Source organism: Nycticebus coucang, chromosome 4 (assembly GCF_027406575.1).
Source record: "Nycticebus coucang isolate mNycCou1 chromosome 4, mNycCou1.pri, whole genome shotgun sequence".
Taxonomy (NCBI): domain Eukaryota; kingdom Metazoa; phylum Chordata; class Mammalia; order Primates; family Lorisidae; genus Nycticebus; species Nycticebus coucang.
The window spans coordinates 62,448,971-62,467,629 of NC_069783.1; the positions used below are offsets into that span (position 1 = coordinate 62,448,971).

General features: G+C 35.8%; 1 protein-coding gene across 4 annotated transcripts in view; it reads right to left on the reverse strand.

The window, feature by feature from the left end:
• VPS54 (VPS54 subunit of GARP complex) overlaps positions 1-18,659 on the reverse strand; it is a 154,269-nt gene that overhangs the window by 27,820 nt on the left and 107,790 nt on the right. For all 4 annotated transcript variants that reach the window (XM_053586747.1, XM_053586746.1, XM_053586745.1 and 1 more), the window contains exons 16-20: positions 14,640-14,703; positions 12,031-12,136; positions 11,059-11,146; positions 10,372-10,493; positions 10,178-10,258 (exon numbers count right to left, since the gene is read on the reverse strand). In XM_053586747.1, coding sequence (XP_053442722.1) covers positions 10,178-10,258; positions 10,372-10,493; positions 11,059-11,146; positions 12,031-12,136; positions 14,640-14,703 — 461 coding nt within the window. The remainder of the gene's footprint in view (positions 1-10,177; positions 10,259-10,371; positions 10,494-11,058; positions 11,147-12,030; positions 12,137-14,639; positions 14,704-18,659) is intronic.

Sequence of the window (18,659 nt, forward strand, 5' to 3'; positions counted from 1 at the left end):
CGGGTAAGCTCTGCCCTCAGGGTCGCAGAGCAAGGATTGGGAGGGAGCTAGTAACCTAGTGACTGAGCAGCCTAAAGGCAGGGACTGAGCTGCCTTATACCCTTAACTCTCAGGGGCAGAGTGAGACTGGTTTTGGCACACTGGCGCCTCGGGCTGTTGCCCTAGGTAGAGTGCTGTGGCGTTACAGCTCATAGCAACCTCAAACTCCTGGGCTTGGCGATGCCTGGACCTACATAAGAGCTGCGCTGTGAACCCTGACCTATGCCCCATGCCCACCGGGCCTCCGCATGCCCTGACCAGGAACTGTGGGAGCCACGCAACCCTGCATCCTCCCTCCTGTACCCTCCCTGCCTCCACACCAGCCCACACTTCTGGCCAGAGACTCTGGCAGCCGTGTGCCCTACGGAGCCCACCCTGCCTCTGCGCAGAGCCCTTTTCCTGGCCAGAGACTGCTGGAGCCTTAGGCTCTCCGTGCCAAAGTCACTGGGCACCAGGCACTCCCAGAACTGTGCGCACCACCTCCTGCCCTGTTGCTGGATCCGGGTGTGTCACACTCTGGAGCTGCTTCCACAACCAGAACTCCCTGGCTGGGGAAGCCCCAGAGGAACTACACAGGGTCACTCCCTACAAAGATCCAGCAACAACATAGTGATCCCGCTGGGGTCTAATCTTGGAGAGACACCTCCCCAACTCTGAGGACGGCCAGAGGCAATGGTGAAAAACAATCATGAGGCGAAATCAATGAAAATACTCTGGCAATATGAAAAATCAGAGTAGATCAACTCCCCCAAGGAACAATGGGGCAAACACAGCACAAGATCCCATGCACAAACAAATAGCTGAGATGTCAGAAATCAAATTCAGAATCTGGACAACAAATAAGATCGAATTAGAATTCCAAGCAATAACCCAAGAGATATCACAAGAATTCAATGAATTCAAAGACCAAATGACCAAAGGTTTTGACACATAGAGACAAGAAGTTGCATCCCTCAAAGATCTGAGAAACACAGTAGAATCTCTCAGTAACAGAATGAAGCAAGCTGAAGAAAGGATTTCTGACACTGAAGACAAAGCTTTTGAACACTCCCAAACTCTCAAAGAGGAAGAGAAATGGAGGGCAAAAACAGATCACTCTCTCAGAGAGCTCTGGGATAATTCAAAGAAAAATAATATTCATCTTATAGGGATCCCCGAAAGTGAGGAAGTAGCTTCGCAAGGCACAGAGTCTCTCCTCCATGAGATTATGAAGGAGAACTTTCGACCACATCCTAGGCCACAAATCTAACCTCAGCAAATTTAAAAAAATAGAAATTATTCCTTGCATCTTCTCAGACCATCATGGAATAAAAGTTGAACTCAATAACAACAGGAACCTGTATACCCATACAAAAACATGGAAACTAAACAACTCTGTGCTGAAGGATATATGGGTTATAGACGAGATTAAGAAGGAAATTACCAAATTTTTGGAACAAAACAACAATCAAGAAACGAATTACCAGAACCTCTGGGATACTGCAAAGGCAGTCCGAAGAGGGAAATTTATACCACTGCAAGCCTTCCTTAAGAAAACGGAAAGAGAGGAAGTTAATAACTTAATGGGACATCTCAAGCAACTGGAAAAGGAAGAACACTCCAACCCCAAACCCAGCAGAAGAAAAGAAATAACCAAAATCAGAGGAGAATTAAATGAAATTGAAAACAAAAGAATTATACAACAGATCAAAAAATCCAATAGTTGGTTTTTTGAAAAGATCAATAAAATAAGTAAACCTTTAGCCAAACTAACCAGGAAAAAAAGAGTAAAATCTCTAATTTCATCAATCAGAAATGGTAAAGATGAAATAACAACAGACCCCTCAGAATTCAAAAAATCCTTAACGAATACTACAAGAAACTCTACTCTCAGAAATATGAACATCTGAAAGAAATCGACCTATGCCACCTACCAAGACTTAGCCAGAATTAAGTGGAAATGTTGAACAGGCCTATATCAAGTTCTAAAATAGCATCAACTATACAAAATCTCCCTAAAAAGAAAAGCCCAGGACCAGATGGCTTTACGTCAGAATTCTACCAAACATTTAAAGAAGAACGGGTACCTATATTACTAAACCTCTTCCAAAATATAGAAAAAGAAGGAATATACCCTACACATTCTATGAAGCCAACATCACCTTGATCCCCAAACCAGGGATTATAGACCAATATCACCAACGAATATTGATGCTAAAATACTCAATAAGATCCTAACAAACAACACATCAAAAAAATTACACACCACGACCAAGTGGGATTTATCCCAGGGTCTCAAGGCTGGTTCAATATACGTAAATCTATAAATGTAATTCAGCACATAAACAAACTAAAAAATAAGGACCATATCATTCTTTCAATTGATGCAGAAAAAGCTTTTGATAATATAAAGCATCCCTTCATGATCAGAACACTTAAGAAAATTGGTACAGAAAGGACATTTCTTAAACTCATAGAGGCCATCTACAGCAAACCCACAGCCAATATCGTCTTGAACGGAGTTAAATTGAAAACATTTCCACTTAAATCAGGAACCAGGCAAGGTTGCCCATTGTCTCCATTGCTCTTTAACATTGTAATGGAAGTTTTAGCCATTGCAATTAGGGAAGAAAAGGCAATCAAGGGTATCCACATAGGCTCAGAAGAGATCAAACTTTTACTCTTTGCAGATGATATGATCGTATATCTGGCAAACACTAGGGATTCTACTACAACACTTTTAGAAGTGATCAAGGAATACAGCAATGTCTCAGGCTACAAAATTGACATCCATAAATCTGTAGCCTTTATATATACCATTAATAACCAAGCCGAAAAAACAGTCAAGGACTCTATTCCTTTCACAGTAGTGCCAAAGAAGATGAAATATTTCGGAGTACACCTAACAAAGGACGTGTAAGATCTCTACAAAGAGAACTATGAAACTTTAAGAAAAGAAACAGCTGAAGATGTTAACAAATGGAACATACCATGCTCATGGCTGGGAAGAATCAACATTGTTAAAATGTCTATACTACCCAAAGCAATATATAATTTTAATGCAATTCCTATTAAAGCTCCATTGTTATATTTTAAAGATCTTGAAAAAATAATACTCCATTTTTTATGGAATCAGAAAAAACCTCGAATAGCCAAAACATTACTCTGCAATAAAAACAAAGCAGGATGAATCACACTACCAGACCAGAGTCTGTACTATAAATCGATAGTGATCAAAACAGCAGGGTGTTGGCACAAAAGCAGAGAAGTAGATGTCTGGAACAGAATAGAGAACCAAGAGATGAATCCAGCTACTTACGGTTATTTGATCTTTGACAAGCCAATTAAAAACATTCTGTGGGGAAAAATTCTTTATTTAACAAATGGTGCTGGGTGAACTGGCTGGCAACCTGTAGAAGATTGAAACTGGACCCACACCTTTCACCAATAACTAAAATAGACTCTCACTGGATAAAAGATTTAAACTTAAGACATGAAACTATAAAAATACTTGAAGAAAGTGCAGGGAAAATTCTTGAAGGAATCAGCCTGGGTGAATATTTTATGAGGAGGACTCCCCAGGCAATTGAAGCAGCATCAAAAATACACTACTGGGACCTGATCAAACTAAAAAGCTTTTGCACAGCCAAGAACATAGTAAGTAAAGTAAGCAGACAGCCCTCAGAACAGGAGAAAATATCTGCAGGTTATACCTCCAATAAAGGTCGAATAAGCAGAATCCACAGAGAACTCAAACGTATTAGCAAGAAAAGAACATGTGGTCCCATCTCAGGGTTGGGAAGGGATTTGAAGAGAAACTTCTCTAAAGAAGACAGATGCACAATCTACAAACACATGAAAAAAGCTCATCATCCTTAATCATCAGAGAAATGCAAATCAAAACTACTTTGAGATATCACCTAACCCCAGTAAGAGTAGCCCACATAACAAAAATCCCTAAACCAGGCGTGGATGTGGAGAAAAGGGAACACTTCTACACTGCTGGTGGAAATGCACACTAATACATTCCTTCTGGAAGGACGTTTGGAGAATACTTAGAGATCTAAAAATAGACCTGCCATTCAACCCTATAATTCCTTTACTAGGTTTATACTCAGAAGACCAAAATTCACAATATAACAAAGACATCTGTACCAGAATGTTTATTGCAGCCAAATTCATAATTGCTAAGTCATGGAAGAAGCCCAAGTGCCCATCGACCCACGAATGGACTAGCAAATTGTGGTACATGTATACCATGGAATATTATGCAGCCTTAAAGAAATATGGAGGCTTTACCTCTTTCATGTTTACATGGATGGAGCTGGAACATATTCTTGGTAGCAAAGTATCTCAGGAATGGAATAAAAAGTATCAATGTACTCAGCCCTACTATGAAGCTTTCACATGAAGGCTATAACCCAACTATAGCACAAGACTATGAGGACAGGGCCAAGGAAGGGGAAGGGAGGGGGGAGGTTAGGGTGGAGGGAGGATAATGGGGAGGGCCACGCCTATAGTGCATCTTAGAATGGGTACAGGTGAAACTTACTAAAAAGGCAGAATACAAATGTCTACATACAATAACTAAGAAAATGCCATGAAGGCTACGTGGAACAGTTTGATGAGAATATTTCAGATTGTATATGAAACCAGCACATTGTACCCCTTGATTGCACTAATGTACACAGCTATGATTTAACAATAAAAAAAAAACCTAACAAACTATGTGCAATATATATTTACTTAAAACTACAAATTTTTGATGAGAGAAATTAAAGACTTCAGGAAATAAAGATAAACCACGTGGTGTGTGATAAATAGTACTCTTAGGGGGCAAAAGCGCTGGTTTGTAGTATTTGTTAATTTCTGTAGTGTAAATATTACACCATGGCCAATTTCAGCTTATCAATGTGATGCTATAGAATATGGAACTGGGAAGAGATACACAAAATAGATTCTGGCTACAAGTACAACCTGGCTCCTGTAACACTGGATATACAGTGTGGATGAAAAGACTTGCTAATGTTAAGATGTCAATTCTCCCCAAATAGAGAGATGTTAAGATGTCAAATTCTCCCCAATGAATATATATTCATTGCAATTTCAAACAGAATCTGGGCACTCTTTTTGGTAGTATGTGATTTAAAAATGTATGGGGGAGGCTGGGCGTGGTGGCTCATGCCTGTAATCCTAGCACTCTGGGAGGCTGAGGTGGGTGGATTGCCTGAGCTTAAGGGTTCCAGACCAGCCTGAGCCAAAGCAAGACCTCATCTCTAAAAATAGCTGGGCATTGTGGTAGGTGCCTGTAGTGCCAGCTACTTTGGAGGCTGAGGCAAGATGATTGCTTAAGCCCAAGAGTTTGAGGTTGCTGTGAGCTGTGATGCCACAGCAGTCTCAAGGGCAATAAAGTGAGACTCTGTCTCAAAAAAAAAAAAAAAGGAAAAGAAAAAAGAAAAGGAAAGAAAAAAACTTAAAAATATGTATGGGGGATAGCTAAGAACCTAGAATACATAAAACAATTTTGAAAAAGAACAATGTTAGAGGACTCACATTACCTTACTTTAAGACTCTCAATAACACTATAATAGTTAAGACACTGTGGTACTGGTATAAAGATAGTACTGGAAGAGAACAGATTCAAAAAAGGAGATCTATACAAAAGTAGATGATTGATTTTCCATGAAGGTACCAGTGGAGAAAAAAGTTTTTTCAAGAAAAAGTGCTAGAACTATCAAAAAATGAACACTGATTTATGCTTTGCATTATATATAAAAATCAACTAGAAATGTATCATAGACTTAATTATAAAACCTAAAACAATAAAATGCCTAAAAGAAAATATTGGAGAATATTGTTATTACTTGTGTTATACAAGGATTTCTTTTTTTTTTTTTTAATTTTTTTATTAAATCATAAGTGTATACAATGATATGATTATGGGGCATCATACACTCACTTCATAAACTATTTGACACATTTTTATCCCAGTGGTTAACATAGCCTTTCCGGCGTTATCTCAGTTACTGTGCCAAAACATTTATATTCTACATTTACCAAGTTTCGCAAATACCCCTGTAATATGCACCACAGGTGTGATCCCACCGATTCCCCTCCCTCTACCCACCCCCCCCCTTTCCCACTTCCCCCTATTGTTAAGTTATACAAGGATTTCTTTGGGTGGGACGCAAGAAGTATGAACATGGGCAACACCTGTAGCTCAAAGGAGTAGGGCGCCAGTCCCATATGCCAGAGGTGGTGGGTTCAAGCCCAGCCCCGGCCAAAAACTGAAGAAAAAAAAAATTATAAGCTGGATATCATCAAAATAAAAAATTGACTGACACCATTAACAAAATGAAAAGACAAGCCACAGAGAAAATACTTACAACCTATATATCTGACAAAGAACTTATATCTAAGAACTCTCGTAAGAAGATGAATAACCCAATTTTAAAAAATGAGCAAAAATTTGAATACTACACTAAAGAAAACATATGGATGACAAGCATATTAATAGATTCTCCATGTATTTGTAATTGCGTAAATTAAAACCACAATGAGATGTCACTACACATACACATAAATACCGACTAGCAGACTAACATTAATTAAAAAGCAGACAGTATTGTCTATATTGCCCTGAGTGATTTACAGATTCAATGCCATTCTCATGAAAATACCAATGTTATATTTCACAGATCCTGAAAAATAATCCTAAGCCTCAAAATAAATCCTTCTCTTCACATAGAACAAAAAAAAAAAAAAAAGAGCTCCAATAGCCAAAGCAATCTTAAGCAAGAAAAACAAATCATGAAGTATCATATTACCTGACTTCAAATTATATTACAAGGTTACAACAACCAAAACAGCATGATACTGTTATAAAAGTAGAGAGATAGACCATGATAGAGAACCCAGAAATAAAACCATACAGGTATGACCAACTGATTTTTGGCAAAGCAGACAAAAACATGTACTGGGGAAAGGATATTCTCTTCAATAAATGGCTGGGAAAATTGTACTTGATCTTAGCTATAAGGCAGAGAAGCAATGGTGCTAGAAAAACTGGATGGCCACACGAAGAAGAATAAAAAAGGATCTCTATCTCTCACAACAGACAAAAATTAACTCAAGATGGATTAAAAACTTAAATCTAAGGCATGAAAAGTATAAAAGTTCTACAAGAAAATATAGGAAAAACTCTTCTAGACATTGGCCTATGCAAAGAATTTAGGACTAACACCCCAAAGGCAAATATAACAACAAAAATAAATAAATGGGAGTTAATTAAATTGAAAAGTTTCTGTACAATAAAGGAAATAATCAACAGAGTAAACAGACAACCTACAGAAAATACTTGCAAACTACGTATGTGACAAAGGACTAACATTCAGAATCTATAAAGAACTGAAATCAGCAAGAAAAAAAAAAACTAAAAACCCCTTCAAAGACAGGCAAAAGACAGAAACAGAATTTTTTCAAAAGAAGATATCACTAATTATGAGGAATATGCAAATGAATACTACAATGAGATACCACCTTTTCCCTGTCAGAATGGCCATCATTAAAAAGTCAAAAAACAGGCCAGAAGCACTGGCTCATTGACTAGCACTTCGGGAAGCCAAGATGGAAGGATCACTTGAGGCTAGAGTTTGAGACCAGCCTAAGCACAAAGCGAGACCCCATGCCTACAAAAAACAAAAAAATTAGGCCGGAGTGTGGTGTGCACCCAGGTACTCAAAAGGGTGAGGCAAGAAGAGTGCCTGAGCCCAGGAGTTTGAGGCTGTAGTGAGCTGGGACGATGCTACTGCCCTCTAACCTGGGCAAGAGAGTGAGAACCTGTCACCAAAAAGAAGAAGGAAAGGGAAGGAGAAAGGAAAGGAGAAGAGAAAAGAAAGGGGAAAGGGAAGAGAAGGGAAGGAAGGGAAGGGAAGGAAAAAGTGTGGCAAAGACTTTTTCTAAATAAATTATTATAAAAAGACATTGAGATAATTAGTAAATTTAAACAACAGGTATTAGAGGATAATATTAAGGAATTTTTGTTAATTTTACTAGGTGTGATAAGAGTAATGTGATTATGTAAGAATGTGTTCTTAGTTTTAAAAAATGCATACTTAAGTATTTAGAGATGAAACACCAGAATACCTCAAATTTATTATAAAATATTTTAGCCAAAAAAGCAAATTGTAAATAACTGTTAAGCAGAGGTCAAAAATATATGAAACCTCATTAAAGATCAATCTTTTTCCTTACAGAAAACTTAAAAAAAAAAAATAAATTTTCACAGGAAAAAGTCTAGTCATTGTTGCAATGCTTACTCAAAACCTCTGTGATAACCAAAATGGCAAATTAGAGTCAGAGTTTGAAAAGTCCTGGCACATTTTTGGTTTTGCTTCATTATATTCCATTTCATCTCTAATTCCACTATTTAACATTTTTCTATCCTACACTATTACACTATTTTGCTTTCTTAGATAGTAAACTTCTTGAAAGCAGACAAAACGTGTTTTTGACTTTCAGACACAGAAGAACGCTACATATCAGAATGTTGGAATAGAATTTCTTCTGAATTTAGCTTGCTCTTGGCACTCAAGAAAATAGAAATTTTCTAAACAACAATTTTTCTCCATACAAAAATAGAAACTTATTTAATAGTCATAACATAGTATAGAAATGTTTGCACATAATTATAAACTCCATAAACTTCTTTGTTTGTTTTTTTCTTTTTTTTGTAGAGACAAGTCTCACTGTACCGCCCTCGGGTAGAGTGCCGTGGCATCACACGGCTCACAGCAACCTCTAACTCGGGCTTACGCGATTCTCTTGCCTCAGCCTCCCGAGCAGCTGGGACTACAGGCGCGCACCACAACACCTGGCTATTTTTCTGTTGCAGTTTGGCCAGGGCTGGGTCCGAACCCGCCACCCTTGCCATATTGGGCCAGCGCCCTACTCACTGAGCCACAGGCACTGCCCAACTCCATAAGCTTCTTAAAAGTGAAACATAAAACATATACATTATCAACTACATTAGAGTTTTTCAAAGTGTGTTTTAGGGACTCCTGAGAGTCAAGAGACCTTTTCAAGGAATCGGGAAGTAAAAATCATTTTCATAATAATACTAAAATGTATTTATCCTTTTTAATCTCATTCGCTCATGATTGAACAGTGGGGATTTTCAAATGGCTTGTGATGTGATGATATCACCATTCTGAAAGCTAATAGAATGTGTGTTTGTGTATTCTTACATTTAAAAAAAAATTTAGTTTTAATTTCTAATATGGTACTTATAAGTATAAATTACATAAACAAACGCTCTTTGGGGTCCTCAATTACTTTTAAACATGTAAAGGTATCCAGTGACCAAAACTTGAGAACTATTAAATTCAATATTATTTTCTAAGCACTTTTAGGCACATGACTATGTGAATGAATGAACATCACTTTATCTTGTTCTTTTGATTCTTATGAGCCTGCTATTCTTGCCATTGATGAATCTGAAAGATGCAAACATGCAAACACAAGGAAAAGCAAATCAAAGTTCCTTGCTTAGTAAAGTTTTCCAAATATGATCTTGGGCAAAAGATAAACCTTTAAACTTTCAAGTTAAGAAATTTCTGCTTTCTCCCTAAAGAATTTAGGGAAAGGAAAAGAGTGAGAAATAGGGTAAACATGATTAAGGCTGATTAAAACACAGTTTTCTGAAGATACCTTCTCAGTATAATAGAGAATTCTTTGGGGACTACTACTTCATTGAATGACAAACTGGGAATGAAAAGAACACAAAAAATGAATACTGAAATTGATTAACATAAAAATGCTTCTCTACAGGGCTTCTACCATCCTTAGAATCATCTCTTCCCCTGAGCTGCTTAGAAAGCAAATGCCAATTATTTGGGAAATCTAAAAATTTTATTAAATAGTTTTCTAAACCTTGAAAAATTTGATTTGCTAGATAATTATGGTTTAGACAACTATTTGTAGCCTTGGCCTCAGCAGATGTTTGTATTTTCCTGAAAATAATTTAAAAATTTTACCAATTCATAAATATTCTTCTGAAAATTTAGATTCTTTTATCATATCTTAGTTATACAAGATTCTCTATGAAATGGAAAGTCATGGTGCCCCTAAGCAAAAACTAATAATTTCCATAAATCATTACCTTAGATAATAGCTTGTCAAATAAGCTATCCATTATCGCTACAAGCTTAGCTGATATTTCAGCTATGTGGTCATGGTAGTCCTGTAATGAGAAATAATATTGTATTTTAAAGTCCCTGGGACACATCTAAAACATACTTAACAATTGTGGATCTAAACTCAAGAAACTTTGATAGAAAATGTGTGAAAAAGTACCTTAGTGATATGATCAAAATGCCTAAGCATACTATATTGCTTAGGTGGTAGTCGAGCTTCAAAATGAGCCCGGATCACAGGAATGTAGTGCACAATTAACTGCAAACATCTCGAAGAAAGAGCTAAAACATCCAGGAAGTGGATATATAACAGAGAAACACAAAGAGATATTAGTTGATTTCAATTATAAATCATATTAAGTACAAAATGTCCATTAATTTTATACAGATCCAGTTTATTTTATAAATGGAGAGCACTGTGGCAGAAGGCAACAGATTTGATTTTGCTTACAAAAATAATTTGATACTTATTAATGTAATGACCATGCTGCTTTCAATTTGTAAGCATTACCAGTATGAAGATAATATTGGGACAAATGAACCTCTTCTGACATTCAGATACCTTTCATACCAACATACTTCATACACATTACATCTTAACATTAACATTTTCTAGAGTGGTACAATTTCCAAATAACTTACACTTGTTGGAGTGGAAATCACTCATAACATTTTCCCCAAGGTTAATTTTTCTATTATGATAATACATAAAAGAGTGAAGTGCCATTTCCACTTTTAGAGTCTTTGGTTCAGAACCATGAAAACATCAGATATAATAAAAACACAGTGAGTACAGTGACATCATTGTAACACTTCAGCATGTGAAACTAAATGCAAGAATCCATACCCAAATTTTTTGTAGTTATTGTTTTTAGTCCAACAACCTGCAGCGCACCAGCTCCAAGAACTAACTGGCAACTTCTTGAATTGAAGTACTAACAAAGGAGAAAAAAACAAACATTTTATTAAAAACTATTCTTTCTATGCTGGCAATGTGCTACTGTTCAAAAATACATTTCTCTTTCCTCTCATTCAAGGACCAAATTAATTTTCTAGTAGAAGCAATTAGCATTTACTTACATAATGAGAAAAAAGGGGAGGAAGGGAATTCTAAGTGATAATATTTACTATCTGAGAGAAAAAAAGTTGAGAGATTCTAAAAATGTATTTTAAGTAATTAATCTTTAATTTTTATTCTCAAAACGAGTTCAGTTTCAGTTATTCTTACTAAAATGTCCTGTTTTCAAGAGTTTCAAAAATCTTTCTTGACTAAAACATGACAACTCAAGTTCAGAACAGAATTAACAGATAGATTTGAGTTTGAAAAAAGTAAATAAAGCCTTTCCTTTAAACTAGCAGTTAAAAATATCTCTTAATATAAAATGGCCAAATAAAATAACCACATTTTCATTTTACATCAATGGTTCTGAAAGAATGATGCAAGAAAAATCTCTAACCTTAGTGAGATGAATTTTGTAAAGTTCAGTGAATTCCTTCCATGTACATTTGAAACCAGTCCAGGTTTTTTGACCTAAGTGGCCTCAGTCATGTTCAGCACCTAATGAACAAATCATCTCCTGTCTCCAATGTCATTAACAACTCTATGGGTGTAATGAGGAATCACTAAATGTGGAGTGAGAAGGAAGCAGGCAGCTTTTTTCCAGTAACATGTTGTGATTCAATCACATTCAAATGTTATAAAACTTATGTCTTAAAGATAACTTGACCTTGAAATGTCTTAAAGTTGAAAGATTAGAAAAGACCTTAATTAATTAATTCTTCCAACTATTTTTCTATAATGAGATGAAGTCATACACACCTTCAATAAATCTGACAGACGAGTAAGCATGTCAGTAGTAACAGATGGGATATTATCCACACACTGGCAATATTCAAGGATAATTCTTATTAATAGTAATACAGTTCTATAAGAAAAGAAAGATAGTACATGATAAAAACAAGAAAAATCAAACTCATTTGCCATATAAAAATCAAATTACTTACCAATACAATAAATCTGAGAATACAATGATCTTAGTAATTGTTAAATTATGTGTTTCACTCACAAAGTGCAGCAGGTTCTGAATTAGAGTGAGGTAACAGAGGTGCTTAGTGTACAAAATTTATGGGTATTTACTTTTAGAGTTGTGCAATGGGAAGGTCAGCATTTGCACTACACTGAGAATGAGTATCTCCTTAAATTTTGTGCTATAGGCATAGCAGTCTCCACATGGCATGGAAGGAAGTCTCTCCAGTAAGGTAGGTGTTTCATTCCTTGGCCAATTCAGACACATTAACCAAAAGCCTACCCAGTATTTGTTTACTGATATAGTAGGTCCTCAATCACAATTACTGAATTAATGAAGACAACCTAGTTTAGATTTTCTTGGTGAGACAAACAAGGAGGCTATAATGGTTTAAAAAAATTTATGGTAGGTCACAAAAGGTTCTCCAAAGATGATAAAGTTAGTAGCTCAATATCAGATATGTCACAAATTGAAAAGATGGACTACTGGGAGATTAAATAAGGTAGAAATTAAGGGGAAAAGAGCCATTCACTGTAGGATAACTAAGTTCAATGAGAAGTTCAGAAATGAGAGAACTACGTAAAATAATGGTTTAGAAAGGTCTGAAGGATATTGGGGACTAGTGATTCCAGAAAGATAGTGTCTAGCCTTTGTAACACTTTGTCACACCATATTTATTCTCTATGCATACTCCTAAGAGTCTGCTTTACTGGGCATGAGTCCACTACTTATCTCTTGTAATCTTCTCTTGGAAGTCATAATAGCTCCCCTTTGGCCAAGGAGTTGTTTCTTTGACAACATCCTCTGACTAAAAATCTAGAAAGCAAAATAGACAGAGGGGACTATTTCCATCAAGCCCATGAAGAGCAAACAGAAAATGGGTAGTTAAGGAGGGAAACTGAAATTAGATTGAAGGGAGGAGAGTGTAGGAAGGCTGAAAAAAGGTTTGCCCTAAGCAGAACTACGGAGACTTACTTTAGAATGTGTAGACTTCTGAGACTTAAACACAGACTGAGAAAAAATATTAATTCTATACATACTTTTAGAATGATTATGATGCCAGTAAAAAGGTAAGGCTTAATCTTTGACACCTTTGAGGAGCTCAAACTAGGGAGCTATAAACATAAATAAATAATCCCAATATAGCTCAGTAAATGACATGATAGAGGGACATAGAGATACATACTTCATGGCCTAGATAGGTATTCACAAAAGGCTTAAACAGCAAAGAATAAAAGTGAGAAAGGAATGCTGGTCTAGATATTGAGAATTAGACCTAGGCTTGGAGCCTGTAGCTCAGGCAGCTAGGGTACCAGCCACATACACTGGAGGCAGCAGGTTTAAGCCCACCCCGGGCCTGCCAAATAGCAATGACAACTACAGCCAACAACAACAACAACAAATAATAATAATAATAGCTGCACATTGTGGTGGGTGCCTGTAGTCCCAGCTACTTGGGAGGCTGAGGCAGGAGAATCGCTTAAGTCCAAAGAGTTTGAGGTTGCTGTGAGCTGTGACACCACAGCACTCTATGGAGGGCGACATAGTAAGACTGTCTCAAAAAATAAAGAAAAGAGAGAGAGAGAATTAGACCTAGATTCTAATTCTCACTACATTTGGGTCACCTTATGTTAACCATACTCAACCTTCTAGTCTTCAATTCTCCTAACTGTAGACAAGAAACAAACCCTTATGTGTCTATTTTACAAAGTGGTTGTAAAGATCAAATGAGAAGTTATGCACATGAAAATAAACTGTAAAGTACTGTTGAAGAATATGAGGATATTAATTTAATTAGCAATAATAAGACATGTAGTACAAACAACAATAGAATTGTTGGTAGGCTTCTTAGTTAACCTCAATTTGGATTAAGTATAAAAAACCTAATGACTTAAATGAAGACAATGAAAATACCTACAACTATGAACATATTAGGTATTAGAACTATTCTAAATGCTTTATATGCATTACCTATTACAATTTTCATAGGAATTCTATGTATAGCACTATTCTCTGTGTTTTGTAGGCTCCAGAGCCCACAACTTAAACTACTGTTATCCTACACACTAAAAGAAAGCTCTAGAAAAAAAAAGACAGAAAGAACCATGGGTAGTAAATAACATCTTCAATCAACTATAACACTCTCAGACTGTCTATATTTCTTGTTACGTGAAAAACAAACAAACAAAAAAAAAAACCTTTTTGTTAAGCCGATGCAGTCCTTAATGGAGAATGCATACTGCAGATCATAGAAAATAAAATAAATCCATAACATTTCCTTTAAATCCTTAGTAGAATTTGGAATAGTTAATCTAAAATTTCTAATTCACTTCAAAGGGGAACTACAAGACTTATGTTTTCAATAATTGAATCAAATAACAAAGAAATATGTGTCACTCACCCAACAACAGCATACTGTTTTCCCTCAACAATGAGAACCTCAGCTGGTTTCCTTTCTTCTGTAGCTAGAGAGTAAAGCAAATAAACAAAAGACAAGGGTATAAGATGAAACAAAATACTGGAGAAAAAGCCTAACAAGGCAGGTCCCATTCAGGGACTGAATTATCTCATTTCTGAAAATAAATATCTACTTTTGGTGAAGTAATAGTAAATAAAGTCTATTAGGAATTAGAAAGATTTGGATTTGAGTCCCAGTACTGCCAATTACTTAACCTCTTTGAAACTCACTATTTGTATCTACTAAATGCTATTGACAGTATCTGTCTTTCAGGATTGTTGTTAATGTCAGAAATAAGGATTATAAACTGTCTACCCCGCATATGATAGATGATCAGTAGTTAAAAAATAAGTTTAGAAAGGCAGAACTAGCATTTTAGCTGGCTGTCTTTCATATAATCATTCTTAGAATACAAGTTAATTTTCAAATTCAATACAAAGATTATATATTTAATTCTCAAGATTTCAACCCAGAAGTTCCTTTTTGAATTGTGATACTTATCATTATAAGACAAAATCGGGCATATTGAGGTGAAAAAAACAGTAGACCAAATTATTGTCCTGTATTACACAAATTAGATTACAATGGGCAAGTCATAATGTTTCCCTAAACTCCAAGGGCTTTTGAGCTCTAAGACTTGAAATGTCTACTTCCTCTTTTTGAAGAAAAGAAGTCCCATTTGATATATTTTTTATTCATAATTCACTATGCATGTCAGACTATAAATTAATTTTGAGGGCAACGACTGTATCTTAACCAATTACCTATATCGCAGAGAAGTGGCATTGCATAGTAGTTAAGAGAAAGGGCCTTAAAGTAGTCTGCCTAAATTTGAATCCCAGCTATATCACTTCCTAGTTCTGTAACCTTAGGTAAATTGCTTAACCTCTTTATGCCTTAGTTTCCTATTTGTTAAATGCTAACAGTGTCTAGCATAAGGGCCTGTAAATGAGACAACATATATAAAGTGTTTAGAATAAACAGTGTAAGTACTCAATATAGCTACTATCCATTAACTATCATTTCTCTAATGCCTAGCTGAATGGCTAGTAACTAAATAAATGGATGGTAAATGAAGGAATAATAACCCAGGACCCTTAACTTGATAAGGACTAGTAAAATATTAATGCATTTTTAATAACATACACCTATGCTATTTAGAGAGAAAAAAATTAAGACTGAATTAGCCAGGAGTCTGGGAATGAAAGCCTTAGGAGGCTGAAGAAGGAAGACTGCTTGAGCCCTGGAGTTTGCGGTTGCAGTGAGCTATGATGATGCCACTGCACTCTAGTCCAGGTAATAGAGCAAGATTCTGTCTCAAAAAACAAAACAAAACAAACAAGAAGACTGAGACAGAAGCAAACGATAACATAAAATAAGAGAAACCTCCTAATATCAGTATTTTTCAAAGAAGTGGTAAAAACAGTTAACTTTGCAGAAAAATATATACTTAATGGTTATCATTCTACATTTATCATTTTAATTAAAAAATATTCTGTTTAGGGCGGCGCCTGTGGCTCAGTGAGTAGGGCGCCGGCTCCATATACCGAGGGTGGCAGGTTCAAAACCAGCCCCAGCCAAACTGCAACAAAAAAATAGCCGGGTGCTGTGGAGGGCACCTGTAGTCCCAGCTACTCGGGAGGCTGAGGCAAGAGAATCGCTTAAGCCCAGGAGCTGGAGGTTGCTGTGAGCTGTGTGATGCAATGGCACTCTACCAAGGGCCATAAAGTGAGACTCTGTCTCTACAAAAAAAAAAAAATATTCTGTTTACATAACAGTGGAATTAAAAGACAATGAGCTGCTGAGACAGAAAACAAGTCCTTAGTTATCAAGCACAGTAGCTCACATAAAGGGAAGTCGATCAAATATAGCTTGACAGAATAGATGTATAATGTCTTATAATTTTAAACTAGTACAGTTAGTGTTTTACTTTTCCTTCACCTTTCGCTACTTGAATGCTTTTGTGTTACTAATATCATATAATCAGTTAAAAAATTTAACTACTTCCCACACTGTTACCTAATATAAATGATCATTAGATAAGATAAATTTACTTATTTCCTTTAGTTCTTCTCTGTGCCTGTATGAAATGAATCTATTTTATACCTGTCCTTAACTCCTTCTTTAATCATAGTAGCAAAGGTAGCTTTTCTCTTGAATTCTGAATTTAATACCAGGTTCCATGCCTCATAAATCACCCTTAATCTATTTTCTCTTTATCTCTTTAGCTACCATGTCATTACTTACTTTTCCTCCATAGCTAAACCTCTAGGCTATGTTTGTCTACCCTTCTCCACCTTTCCAGTTACTTAGCACTAAACTAAAACTGACTCTAAAACTACTGAATTACTAAGATTGTGAATAATCTATGTGTCAAACCAATAGTTGCTATTTGTATTTTACCAAGTCTTTCTCTTGTCGTGTAGTTGCATTTCATGTAAATGTGAAGTATACAATTTAAAAATACTTCTATATCAGAAATATTAAACTTTTATTAAATGATAAAATGTGAAGTAATGCACTGCCTCCTTTATCAAAAACATTCAAGAACTTCAAAATATCAAATCTGGTATTTGATTTGGTATTATGTGTTGTAAATCAATCTACATTATTATCAAATGAGAACTCCACTTTAACTGGTATGCAAAAATAACTCCTAGCCATTATATCCCCTTTATATGAAACCCAACCACTATTTATAGAGATCCATCTCTTTATAGAGATCTTTCACGTCCTTTGTTAGGTAAATTCCCAAATATTTCATCTTCTTTGGCACTACTGTAAAAGGAATAGAGTCCTTGACTATTTTTTCAGCTTGATTGGTATATATAAAAGCTACTGATTTGTAAGTTTTGATTTTGTATCCTTAGTATATATAAAAGCTTTTATATATACTTGACTGGTATATATAAAAACTGATTTGTAAGTATGGATTTTGTATCCTGACATGCTGCTATATTCGTTGATCACTTCTAAGAGTTTTGTAGTTGAGTTCCTGAGGTTTTCCAGGTACAAAATCATATCATCTGTGAAGACTTCAGAGTTTGATCTCCTCTGACCCCATTTTGCCCATAGCCTTCTCTTGCCTGATCGTGATGGCTAAGACTTCCATTAATATGTTGAATAGCAGTGGAGACAATGGGCATCCTTGTCTAGTTCCAGATCTGAGTGGAAATGTTTTCAATTTTATTTCATTTGATCTGATATTGGCTGTGGGCTTGCTATAGATGGCCTCTAATAGTTTAAGAAATTACCCGTCTAAGCCTATTTTCTTAAGTGTTCTGATCATAAAAGGATGCTGGATATGATCAAAAGCTTTTTCTGTATCAATTGAGAGAATCATACGTTCTTTACTCTTTATTTTGTTCATGTGATGTATTACATTTACAGATTTATGTATGCTGAACCAACCTTGAGACCCTGGGATAAAACCAACTTGATCATGGTGGATAATTTGTTTGATGTGTTGCTGGATTCTGTTTGCTAGGATCTTATTGAATATTTTTGCATCTATATTCATTAATGATATTGATCTATAATTTTCTTTCATTGTTGGGTCTTTTCTTGGTTTGGGGATCAGGGTGATATTTGCTTCAAAGAATGTGTTGGGAAGTATTCATTCTTTTTCTGTGTCTTGGAAAAGCTTATGCAATAGAGGTACTAGTTCCTCTTTAAAGGTTTGGAAGAATTCTGAGGTGACACCATCTGATCCTGGACTTTTCTTTTTTGAGAGATTTCGTATTGTTAATGCTGTTCCCGTGCTTGATATAGGTCCATTCAACATTTCCAATTCTTTCTGTCTGAGTCTAGGAAGGTGGCATGCTCCCAAATATTGGGCTATTTCCTCCAAATAGAGTTTTTTGAGATATTCATTAAGGATTTTTTAAATTTCTGAGTTGTCTGTTGTTATTTCGCCTTTATCATTTCTAATTGATGATATTAAGGATTTTACTTTTCTGTTTC